We start from the raw sequence: 23,771 nt of genomic DNA, 5'->3' as shown, positions 1-23,771 counted from the left end.
ATTTTGAGCTTTGATCCTGACGACCACAGAGCATGCAGAACTCATCTTCAGTCTGAAACAGCTTCTGTTTCTGACAGATTCAATTCTTTTTATAGCAGCAGTTTTTCTGTTTACAGTCACAAAATGTACAGATTCAAGAATAATGATGCTTCATGGTTTTACATTCAAATGGGAACGCTGAGTCAGTCTTTAAGGATTAAAAACCTCTGGATCTCAGAGATGAAGAGACGTCTGACTTTAGCTCAGACTGAATCACATGCAACAACACGGACACATTAACAGACCCATTGTTGGCTCATCAATACTTCATATCTAAAGATTTGCTCTCTGATTGGGTTTCAGAGCCTCAGAAAGCAGCAGCGACAGTTCTTCTATGGTTCTAAGAGTACTGGAGTCACTGTGAGGGAAAAAAAAAAGGCAAGAGAACTTCATCATAAACAATCAGAGAACAACATGATTCATTAAGTTCAACAGAACACGAAACATTCAGTAAGAGTAAATAGCGGCCTTAATACTCCATTGTGCATTTTTCATACTCACTCTAAACTTTACATAATTCTTTAAAAAAAAGAATTAGAAAACAGTTTTATCTCAGCAGACAGAAACAGCAGTAAACGTGTTGACTTTGCAGATTTACGGGCACTGAAACCAAATCAGCGAGTTTCTCTTTAAATTCTGAATATGTGTAGAAATATTTAATCTCATATTGGTCCATCGGTAATAAATACACACTCACACAGAAACACAACACTCCGAACAGACTCACAGCCTCCACCAATCAGAGAGCAGCACACAAACAAACAAACATGCTGAGAATCACTATAGCAACCGAGCCATCACAACGAAGAGGCAACAACACGCAACCAGGAAATATACAGTCTGAGAGCGCCAACATGGCCGCTGCCAGTTTTGCTGCAGGGTTCAGGTTCTGCTGCAGGGTTTCTGTTGTGCTGCTTCCAGAGTGGACATCTAAAATAATCTCTGTGCTCTTTGACTTCAGGTTCTTCAGGTCGGTCCTGTTGGTTCTGTGGCGGTCTGGTAAAAGAACGTTCAGATACTCAGATGACTCAGTTGCAGCGTCTAAGGACAAACTGGACTACCTAAACTGGGCTCAGAGGACAGAACATTGGGAGGTTGGAGAACCGAGGAACCTCAGCACTGAGCTCGAACGTCAAACTACACTGAGGTTTGACAAAAGCACCTGGACCTCCTGATAGAACTCTATGCCAGTTAACTCAATAAACCCAACAGAAGAACCTGACTTTGGGCCATTGTGCTTTAACTGATTAACTTCAAACTGTGGCTGAGTCTGACCAGATGGGGGAGAACCAGAACAGTTTCTCTATCTACAAAACCACTGACTCTTCAGGACTCCCACTGACTGCCTGTCATGGTTCACTTTCAGTCAATCAACTTTTTACTTGTTTTCTGAATGTAAAGTTTCCTTGGGTTGTGTGAAATGTGCTTAAACTGAATAACTACTATAATACATCTATTTATTTTCATGATGAGCCCCTCTGTGGTGGACAGGACGGACACTGCAGCCTCCTGGACTCTGAAAAACGTTGTTTCTGTGGAGTGAAAACTGTCCAGAGTGTTGAGTCTCGATGGTTCCTTGCAGCTGGTTGGTGAAGCCCAATAAATGCGTATCGGTGCGTCCTCACTGCTGCTGCTAGCGACAGTTTGTGAATAAGGCTTTTGTTTTCAAAGATTAGAGACTAGTCCTTGAACCTGCGTCCCTGCAGACTCTTGTAATAGTTCTCCTGCTCAGTCTGGTTACGAATCTCTCGATCCAACAGAACCAGTGCCGTTTTGCGTCTCATGGCCATCTCCCTGCGCTGAGCATCAGCAGACATCTCCATCTGAGGAGAGGGCAGAGCTGGGTCAACGGCAGTGCACGGCGAGGCAGACCGGCGTGGACGGAAGCTGCTGCCACGGGCAGCTGAGTCTCCTCGATTTAAGTTGTTAAGGTCGTAGGTGTCTCGTGGGTCGCCCCCATTGGACGCCACTGCCCATTCCCACGGGTTACTGTTACCTGAGAGGGGCGGGGCCTGCGGAGGAGGTGGGGCTTGGACAACAGGATGGTGGGGGGCGTGGGCGTCCACCGTGATGATACCAGAACCTTCGCGCTGATGATCTGAGGACGAGCGGTAGTGTGGTGAGTCAGCAGTGGATGAGGTGCCAGAGCAGGTGGATGTGGTCTCAGAGGATTTCTCCCCAGAGGAGGAGGAGGGTAGGAGGCCCTGCTGCTTTGACATGGCGATCACCTGCATCAGTCGTGGCTGGTTGGCGGCGCCGCGGGCCGACGCCTCTACGCCCGTCTTCTCCCGGATGGCGAGCCATTTGGCACGGGTGAGGGCACTCTTTGGGGACACCGGCGGGGGTCCTGCTTCAGGGATCTGTGGTGGTCTGGGAGTCGCCACAGCTTTGGCACCCCCTGGGGGTGGAGTGGGGTTGCGACTGGAGTTGGCCCTCCCAGACGGCACTGTGGGTTGGTAGATGGGGACCTGGGACCCCCCATCGTCAGTACCCACAGAGCCCACCTCAGAGCCATCCTCGCTGGCTTCGTGTTCCACCTCATCCCGGACGCTCAGGTTCCGCATCTCCATCGACTTCTGCTTCCACTCAGACACCAGCTGCTGTGACCGCATGGGGTCCATGGGAACCTGCACAGCCTTCAGCCGCCGCTGCACCGGCTGCACTGGCTGCACCGGCTGCACCTGTTCCTCTGGCCCTTCGTTGGCCCCCAGCACCCCGTTAACATTCATGCTGGCCCTCGGCAGTGTGTTACTGAAGGTCAGCATGGTCTCCTTCCCCATTGGACTCCGAGGTGCCAGCAGCTCCACGTCCACACTGGCCCTCTTCAGGCTGCCCATGGAGCCCTTCTCCCTCTGCAGGGGCCCGAGGCCCTCCAGCCGGTCCATGGGGGCAGGAGCCACCGCAATCTCATCGTTACTCTCAGACGCAGAGGCGGGGCCTTTGTTGTAGACGGACTCGTGTCCTCGCTCCGTTAGTGCTCGGAGAGGGTCCTCCTTTGGTGGTGGGGGGGGCGGAGCTGGTGTGATGTCATCAGAGGACTTAAAGTTGGCGACAGCGTGAAGTGCCTGCAGGAGGAAATTAAAAGCAGCTCAGTGTTTGATGAGAAGGTCACTGTCACTGAAATCTCTGTCATGGTCCCATTGCTGCTGAACTCCCACAATGCTCTCTGCTGCCAACATGAACTGCCTGTAGTCTGAGTGATGCCTCCTCTGGTCTCTACAGTATTAAACAGAAAGAGGCTCCACCTGGTGGAACAACCAGGTACTACAGCTGGTCTACAATACGTGAAGAGTTTGTTATCCCAGAAAATGGTACGAGATTAGGTCTCGGTATTGGAAAACACTTATTATATGACTCTGATTGGGGCCAAAAAAAACTTGATCAGGACATCCCTAATTAAGTTTAAGGTTTGCTTTTGTATTCATTATGGCATTTTATGAGTGTGGGAACTTTTACTGTTTTGAAGATACTTTCTATTACTAAAATCATATCCTACAGTCAGAAGTGAAGCCAGAAGACACAATAAGGATCAACAATGATTTTAACATCACAGTTTTAGTTTTTAGTTCAAACCTTTTTCGCTTCTGCACCTCATGTTCTGAGTTTTTGTAATTTGCAGAAAGAACTGAGGTTTCATTTTGTGTTTTCTGTCTGTTGTAGTTTCTGCATTGCAGAATCTTCATCACTGTGTTACTGTGCAGAATCTAGAGGTTGTTCTCTCACTAAAAGCCCCTGAGCTCAAACATGTTGGTTAAATAAAGATCTGACTCTCCATCAGCCTCTGTTTTATACTGATGCAGTCACCATGACAACAGCAACACAAAGCAGCTTCCATGACAACAGCTGGTCTGTTTGATGAAACTTAATCAGAATTATGGTATTGACGCTTCTGTTTTAATTCCTTTCTTTATTTAATGTGGAAAAACAGACAGAACAATTGTAATGCTTCACCTGAAGAACACAATGTAAATTTCCATCAGATGCAAAATAATAAATAATTGAAGCTATTTATCTGAATCTAAATTTAAAAATCATGTTCAAATGTACTCAGCTGAAATAAAAAGAGCAGATACTTTCATTTCAAAACGGCAGCAGTTCTTATAAACTTCTATCTGCACCTTCTAAGCTGCTGTTAACTGAGAGAGCTGCAGCTGTTTATGTTGATGACCAACTGGTTTACATGGAAACAGACTGCAGACGTTCACACAGCAGAACTTCAAAACCCTGAGCTTCTGCTCCGTGTGGATAGACGCATGAAGGTTGACACATGAAGATGGAGGGATGAAGCATCACTTGTTAGACTCTTAAGCAAAGATGTGATTTACATGTTTGATGTGACAGGTGCGTTAGCAAGTGTGTGTGTCAGAGCTCACCAGGTAAGCAGCAATGAAGGCTCCAATGAGGAAGCCCACGTAGACGTCGATGGGATGGCTGCGATGCTGCGTGATCTGAGTCAGACCAGTCAGCGCCGCCGCAATAGCGAATGCAAACACGAGGACAGGCTTTAGCAGCTTGGTGCTGTCAGAGATGGTGGAGTTAAAGTACATCTGAAATAGACAGAAGCTCAGATCAGAGCCTGAAAACATTCATCATCTCCCAGAGGGAACAAACCCTCTGGCTGATGGTTTTAGGTTTTCCTGAAGAACGTGAGGGTGATCCTTTTTCTTCATTGTTCCATTGACTTTGTGTAAAGCTCCAGTTTCACTGGCAGCAGAACAGCCCCAGAGCATGATGCTGCCACCCCCATGCTAATGGTAGGTTTGGTGTTCTTGGGGTTGAAGGCCACACCTTTTTTCTTCCAAACATATTTCTGCTCATTGTGGCCAAATAGCTCAAGTGTTGTTTTAATGTGTCCACAGAACTGCTTCCAGAGTCACATATCAGCAGATACTAAATATTAAGTAACTCAGATTGCACCAAAAGCAGATAAACTTAGATAAGGACATCTAGCCATCATCTACACACCGCTTAATCCTCACTAGGGTCAGGGGGGGCTGGAGCCTATCCCAGCTGACTCAGGGTGAAGGCAGATTCACCTGGACAGGTAACCAGTCTATCACAGGGCTACACTTAGAGACAGACAACCAGCACACTGACATTCACACCTACGGACAATTTAGAATCACCAATTAACCTCAACATGTTTNCATGTTTCTGGACTGTGGGAGGAAGCTGGAGAACCTGGAGAGAACCCACGCTGCACGGGGAGAACATGGAGACTCCACGCAGAAAGACCCCTGGTGTCCTCACCGGGACGTGAACCGGCGACCTTCTAGATGCTAACCACTGATCCACCTTGCAGGGCCAATCAGGACATCCCTATCAGAAACTTACTCATTTTATCTGTGAGTTCACTACAGTTTGGCTCCGTTCAGCTGATTTAAAGAAACATTGATTTAACCTTGTGAACCCTAAACATCCCTAAACTCCAGTAAAACAACAGTAAAACCAGCTGATCAAATCATGTTTGTAACAGACGGCTTTTCAGCATTGCACTTACAGAAACATAAACTGCAGCGAAGGCAGACAGAGTTGCATGCTGGGAAGGAAATGTCTTCCTGTGAGGGCAGAAGAAACTTTGATTATTGATCAGCCGCGACATGCTGAATAACACAACAGCAACACACACAGGAAGTACAAAACGCACCTGGCAGCCATGATGGCGTGTTGGTCGTGTCCCGAGCAGATGTCTTTAGTGATGTAAGCGTTTTTATCACATGACACACCAGCCAGCGTGTAGTTGGGTTTACAGACGGTGAGGAAGAATGGGGCATGGTAACCTGTCGACAGCTGGATGATGTCAGTGAGCAACGCCGTCGCACACAGGCCGAACACATGCACACCTGGAGAGAGACAGACAGGTGACACGTCAATTGCAGCAAGTCTCAGATGTATCAGATATATCAGGTGCAGCAAGTGTCACAGATACAGCAGGTGTGCCAAATGTGTCAGATGTGTCAAGTGCAGTAGGTGTCTCAGGTGTATCATGTAAAACAGGTGTCTCGGGTGTGTCAGGTGTATCATACCTACGAAGCGGACCGTTCTCCTCAGGAAGGAGTTGAAGCTGCAGCCTCCTGCGTTGATGCTTCCTTCAGCTCTGCGGAGCTTCAGTCTAGACTGCAGGCAGTAAATCACTCCTTCAACCAGCATGATCTAGTACACGAAACAAACGCACCTGAGCAGCTGATATCGAGACTTAAACTGATCCACAATCAAACTGATCCAGGATCAGTTATTGATTGACTATTGGACTGGTTCATTAATAAAGGCATCAGAGTGTGATCGTTTTGACAGTCCAGGGGCCTCACTTGTCATCAGTGCGTACGAACATTCCTACTCAAAGTATGGAGTTTATCAACTTGTACTTATACTCAGGAATGTGCGTACACACATAATCTAGCGGTAGAATAGTGAAACTACAAATAGAAATCATTCATGGATTTTGACCACCGGCACATTCCAGCGTGAGGTTGGAGATATACGTTTCCAGCCACCACTGAGCAGGATCATGCCGACAGTGTTGGATGCCATTCCTCCCCTGGCCACAGCATACATCCAGTTCCCTTACAGCCATCACCAACAAGCCCAAATCAAACGGGGACTTCACGCCATCGCTGGATTCCCAAAAATAAGTGGAGCCACAGACTGCACCCACATGACATTCAAAGCAGCATCACAAATGAATTTAATTATGCAAACAGAGAAGGGTTTAATTCAATCAACATACAGATAATTAGTGATGCACATTTGTGGCTATCCAACGTTGTTGCCCGGTGGCCTGGAGGAATACACAACTGATTTATTGAGCAGATCAGCTCTGTGTGTCTCCAAGCAGGAGCTGCTGAAGATGGCTGGCTTATTGGTGAGTGTTACAAAGTGTGAGATGTTTTTGTTGGACATGGTTTGGTTATTAAAACATGTCATCTGTAGTGATCGGGGTTGTCCACTGGGTGAACGTTGGGTATTAATTCATCCCCCTCTAGTTGCATAATTTCTCTTTTATGGACTGTGATGCATTTTTTGGCACTGAGCTTAATGTCAAACCACTTTTTAAAATTTTTGCGATCTGTCCTCTGACCCAACAGAAATAACTGTGGTGGTTATCTTGTCCTGTGCAGCATTTTTTCTTCTGCTACTTATCCCAACATTCAGTTCACCAAACTATACTTTCTGGTTTGCTTCAACCTCGCTGACAAGTACCTCAATTTCAGTTTCAGAAAAGTTGCCACAATGATGACAATGGGTGAGGGAAAAATAAATCTGAACTTGCTTTATCAACAGGTGTGTTGTTGCCGTATATGGTGAAATGGAGGCGTTTCTGAAGGCAACGTGCACGGAGTTTAGAACAACTTGGATTTACCAACACTGTTGACTTACTGATGCACGTACGACCCACGTACACGTTTGATAAATACAGATGTTTTTGTACTTACACACACTCTAAATTTCATTCGTACGACAGAATTTAGAACCTTTTCAACGCACTGATAGTAACTGAGGCCCCAGGTTCACCGTCAAACATCATCCAAAGAGTCACATTAATTACTGTCTACTACTACTGTGTACTACTGTTCTGTGTATTACAGCGTACTACAGAAGTCTTCATCATGTTTTTTCTCCCCAATCTAATCTGACTCATTTCAGATTTTATATCTGCTGATATGGAGTCCCAATCTGATACCATTGTCTAAGATAATACACACTCCATCCATCTTTCTACACTTATCCAAGATCAGGTCGCAGAGGCAGCAGATGAAGCAGGTCACTCCAGATGTCCAGTTCTTCCTGGGGGATCCTTGGCTCCTTGAAATGTAGGAGGGCTGGTAAATTGATAGCTTCACCTTCTGCCTCATCTCCCTCTTCACTACAACAGTCTGGTACAACGCCTGCATTACTGTTGATGCCACACCAAGCCACTCCATTTTCCTATCACTTGTGAACAAGATCCTGAGATACTTAAACTCCTCTGCTTGGGGTAGCACCTCCCCTCCGACCTGGAGGGAGCAATCCACTGGTTTCCGGCAGAGAACCATGGCCTCAGACTCAGAAGTGCTGACTCGCATCCCTGCCGCTCTCACTCGGCTGCAAACGGCTCCAGTGCTGCCATCTGATGAAACCAACATAACCAAGTCATCTGCAAAAAGCAGAGCTGGGATGCTGAGGTCCTCATACCGGACCCCTTCATCACTCTGGCAGCACCTTGAGATCCATGACCACCGCAAACAGGACCGGAGACATGGGGCAGCCCTGGAGGAGTCCAACACCCACCAGAAATGTGTCTGACTTTTTGCTGAGGACGCAAATGCAGCTCTCACTTTGGTTGTACAGAGAATTAATGGCTCGTAACAACAAACCTGGTACCGCACACTACGTGTTAACGAGGTTAAGGAGTTCCTTGAAGTGCTCTTTCCACTGCCCAACAGTGTCCCCAGTCTGGGTCAGTAGTTGTCCCCCCAACTGTACATAGCCTGGGTCAAGCCCTGCCTCCCCTTCCTGAGGCGTCACACGTTTTGCCAGAACTTCCTTGAGGCCAACTGAAAGTTCTTCTCCAAAGTCTCTCTGAACTCCTCCCACACTTGAGTTTTAGCTTCTGCAACTGCTGCAGCCCTTCTGGTGCTTCAGGAGACCCATGAGCCAAACAGACCTGAAAAGACTCCTTCTTCAGCCTGATGGTTTCCTTCACTGCTAGTGCCTATCCGTAGGTGTTTGGGTTCCTGCAGCGACAGGCACCAGTGATCTTCTGGCCACAGCTCCTAACAGCCTCTTCTGCAATGGAGGCTTTGAACATGGTCCACTCTGACTCCATGTCCCCAACCTCCCCCGGGATGCAGGAAAAACTCTTCCAGAGGTGGGAGTTGAAAACCCCGCGGACCGGGGCCTCCGCCAGACGTTCCCAGCTCACCCACACTACAAATTTGGGTTTACCAGGTCTGTCCGGCAGCCTTCCCTGCCATCAGATCCAACTCACCACCAGGTGGTGATCAGTTGACAGCTCTGCTCCTCTCTTCACCCAACTGTCCGAGACATTCGGCCGCTGGTCTGATGACACTACAAAGTTGACCAACAACCTTTGGCCAAAGGTGCTCTCGTATCAAGTTCATTTATGACCCACCTTACGTTCGAACATGGTGATCGGTATGGCCAATCCATGACGAGGACAGAACTTATTAACAGAACACCACTTGGGTTCAGATCAGGCAGGCCATTCCTGGTGGACCCTACTGTTTAATAGCAAGCCATTCATGGTTGCAGGCAGAGAGCATTACTAAGGGTTTTGCTGGCAACAGACACCATGACAAAGACTTACGTGTCACTTAGTGACCTCCAGCTTGGGGACATAAGTTAAGTTGGACAATGTTTTCAGACGCATCCGCAGGCTGTCTGTGGCTTAAAACAGCAACATCAGCCCAAGATCAATATCTAATGAACGTAATTTGTAAAACAAATTATTAATATTAATGTTGCATTTATTCAGGACATTTTTAAAGTTATGACATCTTAGCAGACGTAAACAAAAGATCGGGGTTATGTTTGTGCCAGTCCAGTGAAAAATGCCTTCCTCATCACCAGAGCATCCCTACAGTGTTCTGCAGTCTTTAGGGAGTTTTTCCAGATTTGGGTCGAGGCGCTTTGAACTGAAGGTTTACATAATGACTTGTAGATTCCAACACATTATAAATATCTGTATTACTTTTATAATACCTTTGATTTGCTACACTTACTTCTATTTTTTACTCTTTTACCTTTTTTAATATTTTCTTGCTTGTCAGTGTTTTACACTAAAAGTCAAAGTCCTCGTAGGAACATGAACATCCAGGACATGTTGGGCAGGTACTTATACTAAAGCTGAGAGGAGCGTAATTAAATCTGGCTTCAGGTCACAACTGTTTCCAACTGGAAATTAGTTTCATTTTAGACCTCCGACCTTGTGCAGAACATGCTGTAAACATGTTTCTCCGCCTGCTGTGTTGATGGTAAATGAGCCAGTCCAATAAATCAACACAATAAACAATAGTGAAGGTCACCGAGGCAGCGGGGCCGGCGAAGGCGAGGCTAAGAAGCATCAGCAGCGGGATCAGCTCGTCTCCTCCGTCCACGTACGGCATGCTGAGGTCTCGGTCGTGGCAGCGGAAACCCATCTGAGCGGGCTGTACCACGTCGGTCAGCTCCAGGAAGTACAGCGACACCATGGAAGACGCCACGATGGGCAACTGCACACAAACAAACAATAAAAAACTTCTGCAATGACTGTAAAGCATCTTTCACCAATAACCTCATGTGAGTGTAGAGGTTTAAGAAGAGCAGGTCAATCCTACAGCTGCTGCTTTGGGTCTTTTTCCGCCCTTCTTTATAATTTTCTCTTGTTATGTATATTTCAGAGGAGGTGTGGCACGGCCTGGTCTCACGTAAGTAAGAAATAGGGATTGTTTTCACACACAACTTCAGAGCTGTGGATTTGGGTTTATTTTCCTTTTACAACAATAATGTTCTTACTGCTTTTCTTTGGTTTAACAGGATAATAAACAGATGCAGTTTCCTGAATAACTGACCGCAGCTCCAGTTTAAAGATGCTGTATCTGTGAAGAACGTTTCTGTCTTCAGGAGGAACCAACAGCTCAGCAAGAGACGAGCCGACCCACTGAAGGTTTGAACACAAACCTGAGATCAAAACATATCTGAGCTGTCAGACTGCCCACCTTCACCAGGTGCCTGTGTTGTTTGGCTGCTGTCAGCTGTGTGTGTCATGTGACCATGTGTCATGTGACCGTTTCCTCTCACCTCCACAAAGTAGAAACATGGCAGCAGAGTCAGACTGTCCTTCGGAGGCTTCTTCTTCATCTTCTCTGAGGAAGTCATCATCATCATCATCCTCATCAACCTAAAACACAGAAACACAGTTCAGTTCAGTTTCATTGATATCACCAGCATTTCACCTAAGGTTGCATCACACAGGAAGGTAAAGACCTGAAAAGAAACCCAACAACTCCAGAGGTTCCTTTAGGTTCTGTTTGAGAAGCATCGGTTCCACTCTGAAGCTGCTGCTCTAAACAAACATCACTGTTCACCCCTGAGAGAAACTAACAGCTTTAACTCCCATGATAAAGCTGAACTCTACAGGTCTATCCACAGATCTGATCACAGGATCTTACAGCTTCATCTTCAATCTGACCTGTAGGATTTTGATAACTCAGACTGATCATCGTGGACATTTGTTCGTTGCAGATGTTTCAGTCCACAGACTGCTGGTCTATTCCTCAGTCAGCTCTGCTCCATCTGTTACTGTAAGTCAGGAACTCTGTTGTAGTTGATTCCATCCATCCATCATCTATACACCTTAATCCTCACTCAGGTCGTGGAGGGGGCTTGAGCCTATCCCAGCTGACTGAAGGCAGGTTCATCTGGACAGGTAATCAGTCTATCACAGGGCTACACTTAGAGACAGACAACCAAGCACACTCACATTCACACCTACAGACAATTTAGAATCATCAATTAACCTCAACATGTTTTTGGACTATCGGAGGAAGCTGGAGAACCCAGAGAGAACCCACACTGCATGGGGAGAACATGGAGACTCCACGTAGAAAGATCCCAGTTTGCCTTAAACACCTGAGCTCTGGTTGGAGGTCATTAACCTCCACACAAGTCTGTCATGGTGCCCGTTGCTTCGACTACTAGGACAAACTAAGATCAACCAGGAAGTTCCTGTATCACAGCGACAGATGGATCTGAATCACTTTTGCAGTACGATGGTTCTGTAAAAAACAGATGATGGTTCCGCTACAAACAGGCGCTACGATAAAGATGCTAATGAAGGTGGTGATGAAGATGACGGCGAAGATGAAGAGCAGCTCTTAGAGAGCTCCTACTGCTGCTTCCAGTCACATCTACAGAGAAGCACTGAGACCAATATGATTCTTCATCAGCTTTTACTCAGAGGGAGAGTCAGGTTACCTTCATCATCATCATCATCATCATCATCATTATCATCATCACCACCTTCATCATCAGCATCAGCATCATCACCTGAAAACCAGAAACCTCAAATACTCATCTGCCAATTAACAGCCCACCAGTTAGAGCACAGAGATCATCTACCTACTGATGGGGCGATTATTGGGACCGACAGACCGACAGACAGACAGACAGACAGACAGACAGGTGAGAGACAGACCAACAAACAGAAAGACAGACAGGTGAGAGACAGACAGACAGACAGACCGATCAGGATTTACCGAAACAAAGCAGGAACGTTTCATTGTGATGCAGCTCTGATTGATCTGCTGTAACACGATGCAGCTCTGCAGCAGAAACACTAACACAGTAACACACAATAACACACAGCAACACACAGACACACACTCGGTCTCACCTCACTCCACCGACCCGCTTTAATTCTCGTCACGTTTCTTGCAGCAGAACCGGAGCCGCAGAGCGTCACACCGACACGCTGCTGGCCGCCCCGGCTCACTGCGGCTCGGTCCAGTTCCGGTTCGGCTGCCGCTGCTCCGGTTCGGCTCCGTTATCCACCAGATTCCGCAGATCTGAGACGCGCTACCGAGCTCCCGTTTCCCGCTGCTGCGTGTGTGTGTTACTGTGTGTGTGTTGCTGGGTGTGTGTGTGTGTTGCTGGGTGTGTGTGTGTTACTGTGTGTGTGTTGCTGGGTGTGTGTGTGTTACTGTGTGTGTGTTACTGTGTGTGTGTTGCTGTGTGTGTGTGTGTTGGAGAGGGCTGCAGACAGATTCTGTGTGAACGCGGAACTCGGTGGGTGTGTTGCTCTGTATGGCAGGTGATTAGTGCCTCAGACGCATTACAAGGTTTTACATCATCACGTTCCACTCACCTGTACTGCAGCGCAAACACCTGAGCTGCTGTTCTCCTGGAGAACCTTGAATCGCACCGTTTGTACCTGAGGTTTGGTTCACCTGGAGATGAGCTGCTCTCTGATCAGCCTCAGAGACAGTCTGCAGCTCCAGTCCTCTTGAAGGAAACACCTCATCAGCCAATCAGAGCGCAGCGTAGCAGAAGGAGCTCTGCCCACCTGCAGTCAGATCAATGCTGCAGGTTTCATCACCTGATATCACCTTTAGACCTGAGTGTAGAATCAAACTAGACTCGCTGCATTGTGGGACGTGTAGGATTCAGCTGTTTTGGATGAACCCTCTGAGCAGTTTCTGGGTGTTTTTAGCTCCTGGTTCATGTTTCTGTGCAGCATGAAGTCCTGCAGCTATGTGGAACCAGAAAACACAAAGGAGGAGAGAGAACTCAGAGATGTCTTCTGTCAGCAGGACTCAGAACGATTAAACCAGAATAAAGAAACATTTCTTAGATTCGGATCTCAAGACTCGTCCAGCTGTCAGGAGAACACAGAACAATGCAGGGTCACTGCTGCTTTTCTCACTTCAAGTTCCTGAGTTCTGACTTTCAGGAACTTAAATGTTCTTCAGTACTGATGAGCAGTGAGCAGTTGAGTATGATATACAGGAACTTCCAAGGTACAGCTCCTGCAGTCCATATCCTTCCTTCTCAGCACCCGGAAATTAAAGTTCCTGCACATTCTGAGTTCTACCTGCAGTAACACAAAGTTTTCCATCATCAGGAACCCTGATCAGGGTATGTTTACCTGTACAGCACCAGTTGGAGCTCCACCTGTCAGGGTCAGTGTTGGACGTCTGTGTTTGTGGTACAGCATTAAATATTAAATCCCAGCAGTGACTCATCCTCGGGTTCTGTAGGTTTACTTCGACAGGACAAAAGTCCACTTGTTCGCTTCCAGACAGTCGATACAGTATCGACTCTTCTTTTTCCTTTAGGAACAACCAACCACATCTGGAGTGGGAAGTTCTGGTGGTTCCAGTTGCTCCAGGATCTGCTCTACACCTTCCTTTCACTCTTTTCTGAAGGGTTCAGGTGGAAGAGATCCGGCTGCTTTGGGCTCCCCTTGGCCACACTTGGCTTTAGAGACTCTGACACCATGAGAGCTCCTGCTTCAGGTTGGACCTGCTGTCTCTGGCAAGTTTGACCTGGTTCCACCCCGGACTCTGGTTGTTGTCCTGGTCCTGACAGGAGAAGCTCCTGGTCTTAGGCTTTTCAGAGCACTGAGGACTATGCAGGAGCACCATCCATACTGCTCATACTGCTGGTGAGCTCTACACTAGGCAGACTCAGCCACAGCCCAGGTCATGCTGCTGTTTCTGTAGGCCCAGCTGGAGGTAGGAGCTCTTCCATTCCCGTGCGAGGTGGTGAATACTGAATGAGGATGGCTGTGCCTTAATTAGACTTTTCCTGCGAGGTGCCCAGAAGTTAACAGTTTGCAGCAGCAGACCCTCGGCCCCTCAGTGGGACTGGACTCTTTAATGCACTTCAGCAACCCTCTCGAGCGTCATGGTTTGCTGATTTTAAACGACATTTCTGTCGCGATGACTTCCACCAGGAGGGTCAGCAAGCTTCAAGCACCATCTGTCCACTGCGGCTGCTGTCCTCCATCCCGATCACTATCCTGCTCCACCTGCCTCACTGGGCAAGCTGCTGTCAGCCTCTTCCAGAGACCAGCAGGACCAGTTCAGTCTGTCTGTGACCCAAGTGTCTACAACACAGTCAGACTGGTCTGAACTGCGTCTTAGAGCAGGCTCTGGTCCGAGTCCAGGCCGACCAGCAGACGTATGTGCTCCTGAGCGTTCCTGTTCTATCATTAGTCACCTCATGTTGTGGCTCCATCAGGAGTCTTTGTGGTGCAGCAGCCACATGCTCATTGTCTGAATGTAGCAGCGAGGTGCTGGCAGATGATTGGTCCAGGTCTCTGCACACCTTTATTCACCCATTGGTAGCTTAGCAGTGGGCAGGTTGATCCAAGTGTCCGCTCCGTTCACAGGTTTGGTCTCTTCATCTCACTCCTGGTTCGCAGGTTCAGTAGACGACATTTAAAGTGCAACACGCTCTTCAGAACTGGTGTTTTCATATTTACAGTGAATCACAACAGTCTCAGCAGAAACATCAACATGGTGCTCAGTGTATTCGTTTTATTAGAAAAAAGATTCTATTTACAGTTGGATCTGCAGCTCTGATGCTAAACTTCACCATCCTGGTAATAAACTGGAACCATAGCTGGTTCTGACTCGGCTCTCCTTGTTCATGTTGTTAATAAGAGCAGAGTTTTTAGAACAGCGGAGTCCTGAATCTGACTACTCCTGCAGACAGTCCGACATTAGGAAGAGAACAGTCAGCAGTCTGAGCTGCTACTGAGCATGCTCTGTCTGATGCAGGTTATTCATGATTCAGGTTACTCCTGACAGTTTCCACAGATAAATCAGAAACTGGGTTAAAGTATTAAACTCATCCTTTCATGTGTATTTCATATTTCATGGTCAGTTTAAAATGACTCACGTTCAGAATAATCAGCTGAAAATTGGCCTGTGACAGTGACACTGATGGAACTGTAAACTGAATCTGAAGCCAACTTTAGAAACAGGAAATTGTGAATTATTCTTGTTCTATTAAGTGCTTTGGAGTGAATAATCCCGGCTGTGGAGTGCTGTCAGAAGGTGGCGCTGTAGCATACGTTAATAAACAGAGTAGAAGAAGACAGAAGCAAAAACAAAGGATGCATTCCAACATCCATCCTGGAAAACTATATCGTACTGCAAAAACAGATTCGGTTCATCCAGATACGTGGCCAAATGTGGTATAAATACACCTGCATGGTCTACTGCCTCCGGTAGGACGTTAGAGTTTGTAGAAATAGGTGAAGCTCATTTCACACTGCAGACGTTCAGAGGTTAAGGTCCATTATGATGAAGAATCCGTGTGTCCATTTGTAGCCTGGCTGCATGAAACAGTAAATACTGTGAGGGCAGCTGCAGTAGATTCTAAAGCTAAGAATAAAAAGTATGTGATCCAAACGCAGCTAAAACCAGCTGTTTAACAGACAGCTGCCATTCTGAGAATGAAACCGTGTGTGAGGTGACTCATCTGATCACCTGAAGGTCACCTGCAGCATCAGGTATCCCAGTTACCATGGTGATCTACCCGTCTAAAGCCAGCCAGACAACATGAGTTCATCTTAGAGAGCGTCCAGGTGAGGTCACCTGTTGTGCACTCAGGTGAGTGTAGGGGGGATCCGCCTCCACAGGCCTCCACACAGACAGTTCTTGATCCAGCGCTGCTCCCACTGCTTCATAGCGTTGGTCTTGTTGGGAGAACGAAGCATTGTCACGCAGCCACACCTGAAGGGGCGGAGTTTCCACAGATTTAAGGTCACTGATCACATCAACACTGTGATCAATAAGGATCAGATCAGGTGCTGAAGGACACCTGCTGTGACTCACCTGGTGCAGGCTTTACTCTCCTCAGTGGGACAAACTCCCATGTGAACACAGCGCAGGTTGTCCATCTTCTGGGAACCAGGACTCCTGAACACACAGACACACCTGTAAACACCTTTAACCTGCCTGTTCACTCTCAGAGTTCTGGTTCTGGTTCCAAAGGCACCTCTAAGCCACGGTGGCTCCTGAAAGTCTGATCTTTAAAAAAAAAAATCTCATTGGCCTTCGTAAATCTGATGAGTTCATTCACAAAGTTTATCAGCTGCAGATAAATCTTTGGTCAGGTTGAATCCTGATCCATCACAAGGTCAATTAAACGTGAAGGTTTTTTAGGGACGTTTTTTTAATTCCACAGCTGGATGTTTGCAGCAGCGACACTATTGAACGTATGGATGAGGAATACAGAACGTGACCTTGTGCAGCCCCTTTTATAGTTTATGGACAGAATTAAATAAACAAACTGTGTATGTTTAGCCGACAGGGGAAACGCTCCTCTGACACTCAGCATCTCCTCTCCTGAGCAGCTTCAGTCACTATAACATGATAAAAGACGTTGGTCTGATTTCTTAACTCCCACTCTGACAGTTTAAACCCGCCTCTATGTTGCAGCAACAGCACAGATTCCTGAAGTTCAGTTATAGATTTTGGATTTTGTGAAGCATCCCAGGATTTTCTGTGGTCACATCTGGACATCCAAAGAAATGTTTCTGGATGTGGCCCTGTCAGGTTCAGGTGTGTCTCACCTGGTGAAGACCTCCAGCGGGGCAGTGGTTCCGGCTCCGGGCAGCGATGACGCCTTTCCAAACTGTAGCCTGAGCGGGTGCTTTCCCTGCAGCTTCACGATGACGCCGTCGTTTACTGGGAGCCAGTCCATACTGGGAACCAGCAGCTGACTGGGCAGCAGGCAGCACTCATCAATCAGACTCTCGTCGGGGTCCTGGGGGGGTCCATCATCCCGCGCTGTAAACACAGAGTTCATCAGCTGGTTACCAGAAAGTGTGAAACTCTTGTCTGATGCTGCAGCAGCTCGTTCTTTCTGCTGAAGTACTACAGACGTGACAAATTAAAGGAAAAGCTGTCACAAAGTTTCAGAAATGTCTTGGTCCAACAGAACAGCTCCTCAGAGTCACTGCTACAGGACAGATCAGCACATTTCTACTGAAAGACAGAACATGCTGTCATCTCTGAGGTTAACCAATTAGCACTGAGGCCCTCACAGCAGTGTTTCAGGACCGCTCAGAAGAACCGATCCTGTTGGAGGAACTCTGTTCTCTGAAAGTAGTTCCTAGGTCAGAACTAGAGCTGTAAATCTGCCTAATGGACAGTAGGCCACATAATCAGTCAACAACCAATTAATCATGAGCATTAACAAAGCTCAGTAGTCAGTTTTCCACATACAGATGAAGCCACTTTTAAACACTGACGTACTGTTTCCTGGAGGATGATCAGCCACACAGCTACAAGCCTATTGTCCCGTACACTAAGCCCGTGTTCTGTTAGCTAGAACCCACTGACCTCCACAGAAGTCTGTCATGGTGTTCCGTTGTCACATTAACCCCACAATGCTCTCTGCCACACAAACATCAAAAACCACCTCTCCATCCACAGCAATCAAAATTTAAAAGCATTTCGACAGCGATTCTTTCCTCTGATGGGACAAACGGACCCAAACCGTGGAAACAGAACTCCCCACAGTACAACAGAACCACCGCTGTATCAGTCAGGTGTTTCCATTAATCTGTCAAATTCAGTTCAGAGTTTGATCTGTGTTAGTGCTGCTGATCTCACTCAGAATCAACACAACCGGAGGCTGCATGCTGATCTCAGTGGACTGGGTTAGAACCAGAACAGAATTCTTACAGCAGAGCCACAGCTTGGTGAGCAGTTTGAACAGCAGCTGCATGTTGTCCTGGCTGTCTGACGTGGCCGTGAAGGTGGGCAGGCAGCCGGGCTTCAGCAGACCCCAGATCCGGATCATCACCAGCATCTCCCTCAGCATCCCCAGAGACGCCCCGTCCCTCATGAAGCCGAACCCGGGCCGGACCATGGAGCCCTGCAGGGAAACCAGCGTTCAGAACCAACAGATAAACATGATGATGAGACTATAGGCTGCAGGAGTGCTATGGAGTCCTGTTGGGTCACAGATTGCAGTCCTAGATGGTTCCCCTGTTCTGGTCCAGAACACACAAACAAACAACAACCCTACTGGGACCCAACAGGTCAGAGGTTCTGATCTGGTTAAGGTGATGTCTGTTTCTCCTTGTGATGGTTTTGTGTCCCATAATCCACCTCCTATGAAGAACCGCTGCCTGTCGTTTTTCCTCACCTGGAACATGAGCTGTTTTGTCAACACCTGTTCTCCATCACCTCACCTGGTTGGGCAGGTTGGCCAGCAGGTAAAGGACAAAGTCTCCGACCCACTGGATGAGCTGCTGCAGGGACTGCAGGGGGGGACCGTCCAACACAAACTCCTCTGTCTTCAGGTTGATCATCACCTTATCGATATCTGAGGAAACACACAGTGATCAGTCTCTGGCCATCAGCTGATCCTCACTGAACGCCGGCGGCAGTCTCACCTGTGTCGGTGTTCTTGGCACAGATCTCGGTCAGCCGATCACCTGGACTCTTGTCAGGTGTGTTGAGGACGTGTGGCCTCAGCAGAGACTTTAAGGTGGCACTGATGGCGATCAGCAGTAGTTTGGCGTGGAAGTCACATGCTCGGGCTGCTGTCGCCGTGGAGAGTTTACAAAGAGACGCCTTCACCGCCACGATGCGAGTCGCCAGAACCTAAAACAAGTGGATGTGGAGAGTGTGGATGTACAGACAGAACCTTGTTAGAATGTTATGATGAAAGCAGTTTGTTTCATCACTGCGTTGGCCATTCTTGTTTTTAAATGAAATAGCTTCATCAATAGAACATAGTGGGAGTTCAGCTAGCAACAAACACCAAGACACTGAAGGTTCATGATCTCCAACCAGCGCTCATGAAGCTCTTCACATGCTGGGATCAGCCACCAGTGTTTTCAAAACCAGTGACAGATGTAGATGGTGTCACATGTCCAGTAATAATAAGGGTCAGTAGAGGGGCCAATGTCAACAGAGCAAAATTTATGTTACTGATTTATCAATCTGTTTATGCTGCTGATTATCAGATAAGAAGGTGCTGTAAAATTTGCATTACTAACTGAAATTGCGTAATATAAAATATAATATTTGCAGCCTGATTAAACTACAGTGGTTTGTTTGGATCCCTGTGACTCCGATATGGCCGCCGTTTTCCCAGCATGCCTCACTGACCTGCTGCAGCGCCTGGTTCTGCCTCATGTACTCCTCGTGCAGCTTCTCCACCAGGTTGTGCACCATGCTGGGCTGCACATGCAGCAGCACGTCCCACCAGTCGTAGCCCGTCACCATGCAGTACTCCAGCAGGAACAGCAGGTGGCGCAGTGTCGTGTTCATCTCCAGCACCTGCCCCATAGAGGGTGACACCCGCAGCATGTGGAGCTGGGAGGAGGCAACAATAGGCGTCAGATCACATCAAAAAAACAAAAGAGAAACAAGAAAAACATTGGAACCTTTTAACTGTTTCAACATATCAGACTTGTGTTTGAAAAAATACTTTAAAAAAATAGTCCAGTTGTGTCTCCAGTATGGGTATGCATCTCTACCTTAAGAGGTGATCCAATACAAGTCCAGACACATGGGTCACAATACCATTCACTAACGATACCTTTTAATACATTACGATTCGATTCGATGCAGCTGGAAACTGATTGTGTGGTAAAGAGAAACGTATCAGGTAGGGCTGATCTCCAGAGATTCGGTCCCAATTAACGGTCCCGGGGTGGTGGCAGGTGAGTGGCTCGCCGATCAATGTATTCATATTGTTAAAGTTAAAATCGGTTTCTGGTTCGTATCGGCGAATCTTTACAGCCCTAGTGTCCAGGTGTGTCCATAGCTCTGTCTCCAGGTGTGTGTCCTCACCTTGCCGTGGTTGTCAACTCCAGCCAGAGCCAATGAGGTCCAGGAGAACTGCAGGGCCTTGAAGTGGAGGGCGGGGCCTGCGGTTCTCTGGCGTTTGATGGTGGACTCGTCTCCAGGCCGCTGGGCGGAGGACGAGGAACCGTAGAACACTCCCATGGTGTGGAGGGACAGACGGTGGAGGATCTGGATGCTGCCGTCATGAAACGCCAGGGCCAGACCTGAGAATCAGGAGAACACTCCATCTGAGAACGTTGTAACTTACCTGCCTACATAAAAGTGAAACTAAAACATCATTCAGGCAACATGGAGAACCTGCAGAACCCGATTCCTCCAAATTCAAGATCTCATCAAGTAGAGATGACACAGCAGCAGGTTTGGATTCAGTTCTCAGAGTTCAGAGGATTCCTGATAAAAATGTTAACATTTAGACTTTAGATCTGCAGGTTCCTCAGTAGTTATAATTGGCTTTCTGGTATAGATCAGGTTCCCATAGTTCTCCAGAGTTCTTCTCGGTTTTCCTCACCGAGCCCAGGGCAGAACTTGGTGTCCGACGCCACCTTCAGGTCAGTGTTGGAGATGGAGATGGGCAGTTTGGGCAGAGCGACGGCTGACACTCGCTCCAGATCATTGGTGGTCGTCAGGATTCGCCATTTCAGGATTGTCGGCTGCTTCTCCCCAACTGTACACAGAGGTCAGAGGTTAGATACAGGAGGTCAGAGGTTAGATACAGGAGGTCAGAGGTCAGACAGAGGGGATTTGGGTGACCACTGCCTCAGACTGGGAGAAATTTGGCCTCAGCAGTTGGTACAACTCCAGTTGACCCAGTCTGACCAGTTATAATTGCAGTTTCTCACCAACTGGTGATCGGTGCTGGAAAATGTTGTTGACAGGGAGCCCCTCCTTCCTCAGAGACCAGCACTCCACGATGCTGCCGCTCTGATTGGACGCACACAGCAGAACCTGGAACATAGAACTAGTCAGGTTCTAAAGGTTCTGATCCCACATCTGGGAGAGCATCAGTCTTGTTACAGAGCTGCGATTACTGGTTCTACTGGTTGAACTGGGTACCTGCTCAGAGTTCTCCCTGGTGAGGAACTTGAGGTGAGTGACTGCCGGGTATTTTTCCCTCCTCAGTGGGTCAGTGGTGCAGCGCAGGAACAACGACGGCAGCAGTTCAGTGTCAATGCGGCACTTCTCGTTCACCACACTCACCACTACCTGAACACAGAATAAAGCGGTTTATCTGGTGGTTCTGGTGCAGCAGGTGAGGTCAGAGGTTGCCTGGTTCTGACCTTGTAGAACTGGACGGGGGAGGAGCTGCTGCCATCTGTTGCCGCCACCACGATGTTCCCTCCTCCAGTGAAGGCGATGTCAGCTAACGCCACTCGTCCTCTTAGCCGACACAGACTCTCGCTGGCCGTCAACAAAGCGCCGCCCGGCTTCAGCAGCGACACGGTGACCAAACCGCTCACTGTCACCGCCAGCCAGCCCTCCATCGGCTTCCCGCCAAACAGGGTCAGAGACGGAGAGAACTTCACCCGGGAGAACTTCTCCCCAAAGTTGGTAGAACCAGACTGAAGAGAGAGAGAACAGGTGTTGTATTTACCTGTTTAGACGTTTGCAGCAGGTTACAAGTGAATATATGAAACATGACTGTTTATGATCCGTGTTACCATTTCGACGTGCAGTGCCAGTTTGACTCCGTTGTGCAGCCAGCTCAGCGCCACGATGGGGTCTCCGTCCAGAGAGCTGGACAGGACGCTCTCCCAGCTGTTTACCAGGTGGTCCGACATCGACCAGCATTTAATCTGACCGTCGCCATCTGCAGACAGCAGCCTCGAGCCTCCGCAGACACACAAATACAACAACACAACAATAAACACACAACCAAAACAGGAATATTCAGGGAAACCAGGTAGAGTTGCTGCAAGGGGTAAACCTCACCTGATTGGTCCCACTCCAGACAGGAAATGACCTCAGTGTGTCCAGAGTTGATGGAGTAAACATCCCAGGGATGCTCGGTGTCGATGATGTGGATCATGTGACTCACATCTGCAACACACAAACTCATGAAGGGATGACCACAACCATAACTGTGTGTGTGTGTGTGTGTGCGTGTTGCGTGTGCATGTGTATACCCTTGTCATCATCGTCGTTCTTCAGGTCAGTGCTGAAGGCCACCAGGTTCCTGCAGGACCAGGAGCAGACCAGCGGGATGGACGGACAGTGGGTGCTCTTTGGACGCTTCTCCCACTCACACACATACGCCAGCTCCATGATGGAACCACAGAAGAAAAAACTGGAGGCCAGATGACGCCTCACCTGAGAACAGACACACACGTGTGATCACAGACTGACACCTGAAGCTGTGACTTACCAATCAGATCTGTCTGATTAATTCTAAACTTTTCGTAGCTTACAAACTACAAAACTGTTTACCATGGAAACAACCTGCAGCCAACAGGGGGCGCTGCTGTAGCATTTATCTGGCTAATTCATAATTTCAGACATTTTTACTACAAAATGTCAAATATCAGGCTTTAACTAACAAAAAAACCTCATTATCAATTAACCTGACAGGAGGTTAAACAGGTTTTAATGTACTCACATTCACAGAAAACAGAGAAACCACGTCAGCCGAGAACAATCATTTAAAGTGTAAAAAGACAGAATTTAATGAGGTTAACACACAGCAAGCTTCAGGATTTTATTTTCTGAACGGCTGCTGATCTCTGAGGGAAAACCTTTCCTGATTTAATGGGATATGATGTTTATGTGGTTGCACTTTTCAACACGGAGCAAAGACAGAATATTAAATTTCAGTCTAACTGAAACATTCAAACATAAGTAACAAAAATGATCAAATTAATGCAGAAGCTGACAATTGAAGTCTTCTTGGATAAATAAAGAACCCGAATCCTTTTATTTAAGGTCGACCCTCCGATACAACCTGATCCTGGCTGTTATAATTCAGCCTAAACACCGTCATTATCCTCCTAAAATCAGCAAGTCTGAGAACAGTGTGAGGGCTGAAATTAAACAGACGTTTGTCAGACTACAGCTAAGTTAGTAGGTGCTAGTTAGAGAACTAGTTATTTATAGTACTATTTATACTAGTTATTACACGTTGTTAGGTAGCGAACAGTTGAAATGCAGAAGAAGCGCTAACGTGAGCTCACCGTCTGTTTTCCGCTCCAGCAACGAAGTTTGAAATAAAAATGTGTCGGTTTTTATAAAAACACCGAATGAAGCTTTGAAGCAGAAACTCGAACTGAACCGGAGGCAATTTCAGCTTCGGTACCGGGAGTCTAAAGTACCGGAGACTGTTAGCATCAGTTAGCACCGGTTAGCAAACAAACCACTCTCTGTAACTGTGTCAGGACCCCCAGCCAACATGGCTGCCTTTACAGCTGCCTGCATAAAAAC

The 23,771-nt window shown here is 47.5% G+C and overlaps 2 protein-coding genes across 2 annotated transcripts; both read right to left on the bottom strand.

Annotated features, from left to right (window-relative positions):
- Nucleotides 1-1,718: 1,718 nt before the first annotated feature.
- Nucleotides 1,719-10,914, bottom strand: plppr3b (phospholipid phosphatase related 3b). The gene is made up of 7 exons (XM_008295446.1): nt 10,819-10,914; nt 10,065-10,250; nt 6,066-6,192; nt 5,687-5,882; nt 5,540-5,597; nt 4,413-4,586; nt 1,719-3,104 (listed from the first exon to the last, which is right to left on the bottom strand). Exons 1-7 carry the CDS (start codon nt 10,912-10,914, stop codon nt 1,719-1,721), a joined length of 2,223 nt encoding a protein of 740 aa, XP_008293668.1.
- Nucleotides 10,915-15,039: 4,125 nt separating this feature from the next.
- med16 (mediator complex subunit 16) lies at nt 15,040-23,682 on the bottom strand. Its single transcript, XM_008295445.1, has 16 exons — nt 23,525-23,682; nt 22,484-22,667; nt 22,290-22,397; nt 22,019-22,188; nt 21,638-21,919; nt 21,414-21,563; nt 21,200-21,305; nt 20,869-21,024; nt 20,346-20,563; nt 19,659-19,865; nt 18,938-19,148; nt 18,734-18,867; nt 18,222-18,414; nt 17,105-17,321; nt 16,365-16,448; nt 15,040-16,262 (listed from the first exon to the last, which is right to left on the bottom strand). Exons 2-16 carry the CDS (start codon nt 22,620-22,622, stop codon nt 16,136-16,138), a joined length of 2,502 nt encoding a protein of 833 aa, XP_008293667.1. The 5' UTR covers nt 22,623-22,667; nt 23,525-23,682; the 3' UTR covers nt 15,040-16,135.
- Nucleotides 23,683-23,771: the final 89 nt, after the last annotated feature.

This window comes from Stegastes partitus, unplaced genomic scaffold (genome assembly GCF_000690725.1).
Source record: "Stegastes partitus isolate 25-593 unplaced genomic scaffold, Stegastes_partitus-1.0.2 Scaffold1047, whole genome shotgun sequence".
In the NCBI taxonomy this organism is placed as follows: Eukaryota; Metazoa; Chordata; class Actinopteri; family Pomacentridae; genus Stegastes; species Stegastes partitus.
Note: the sequence above shows the minus strand (reverse complement) of the source record. Positions and strands in the feature narration are given on the sequence as shown.

Bases quoted from the DNA above. Each gene is read 5' to 3' on its own strand.
- plppr3b (XM_008295446.1), bottom strand. From the start codon at position 10,914: ATGAGGATGATGATGATGATGACTTCCTCAGAGAAGATGAAGAAGAAG. The intron at 5,598-5,686 runs GTGCGTTTTGTA...CTGCCCTCACAG, and splicing joins CACGCCATCATGGCTGCCAG to GAAGACATTTCCTTCCCAGC. The intron at 4,587-5,539 runs GTAAGTGCAATG...TGTCTATTTCAG, and splicing joins TCGCTGCAGTTTATGTTTCT to ATGTACTTTAACTCCACCAT.
- med16 (XM_008295445.1), bottom strand. From the start codon at position 22,622: ATGGAGCTGGCGTATGTGTGTGAGTGGGAGAAGCGTCCAAAGAGCACC. The intron at 21,564-21,637 runs GTCAGAACCAGG...TTCTGTGTTCAG, and splicing joins CCCCCGTCCAGTTCTACAAG to GTAGTGGTGAGTGTGGTGAA. The intron at 21,306-21,413 runs GTACCCAGTTCA...TCTATGTTCCAG, and splicing joins CCAGGGAGAACTCTGAGCAG to GTTCTGCTGTGTGCGTCCAA.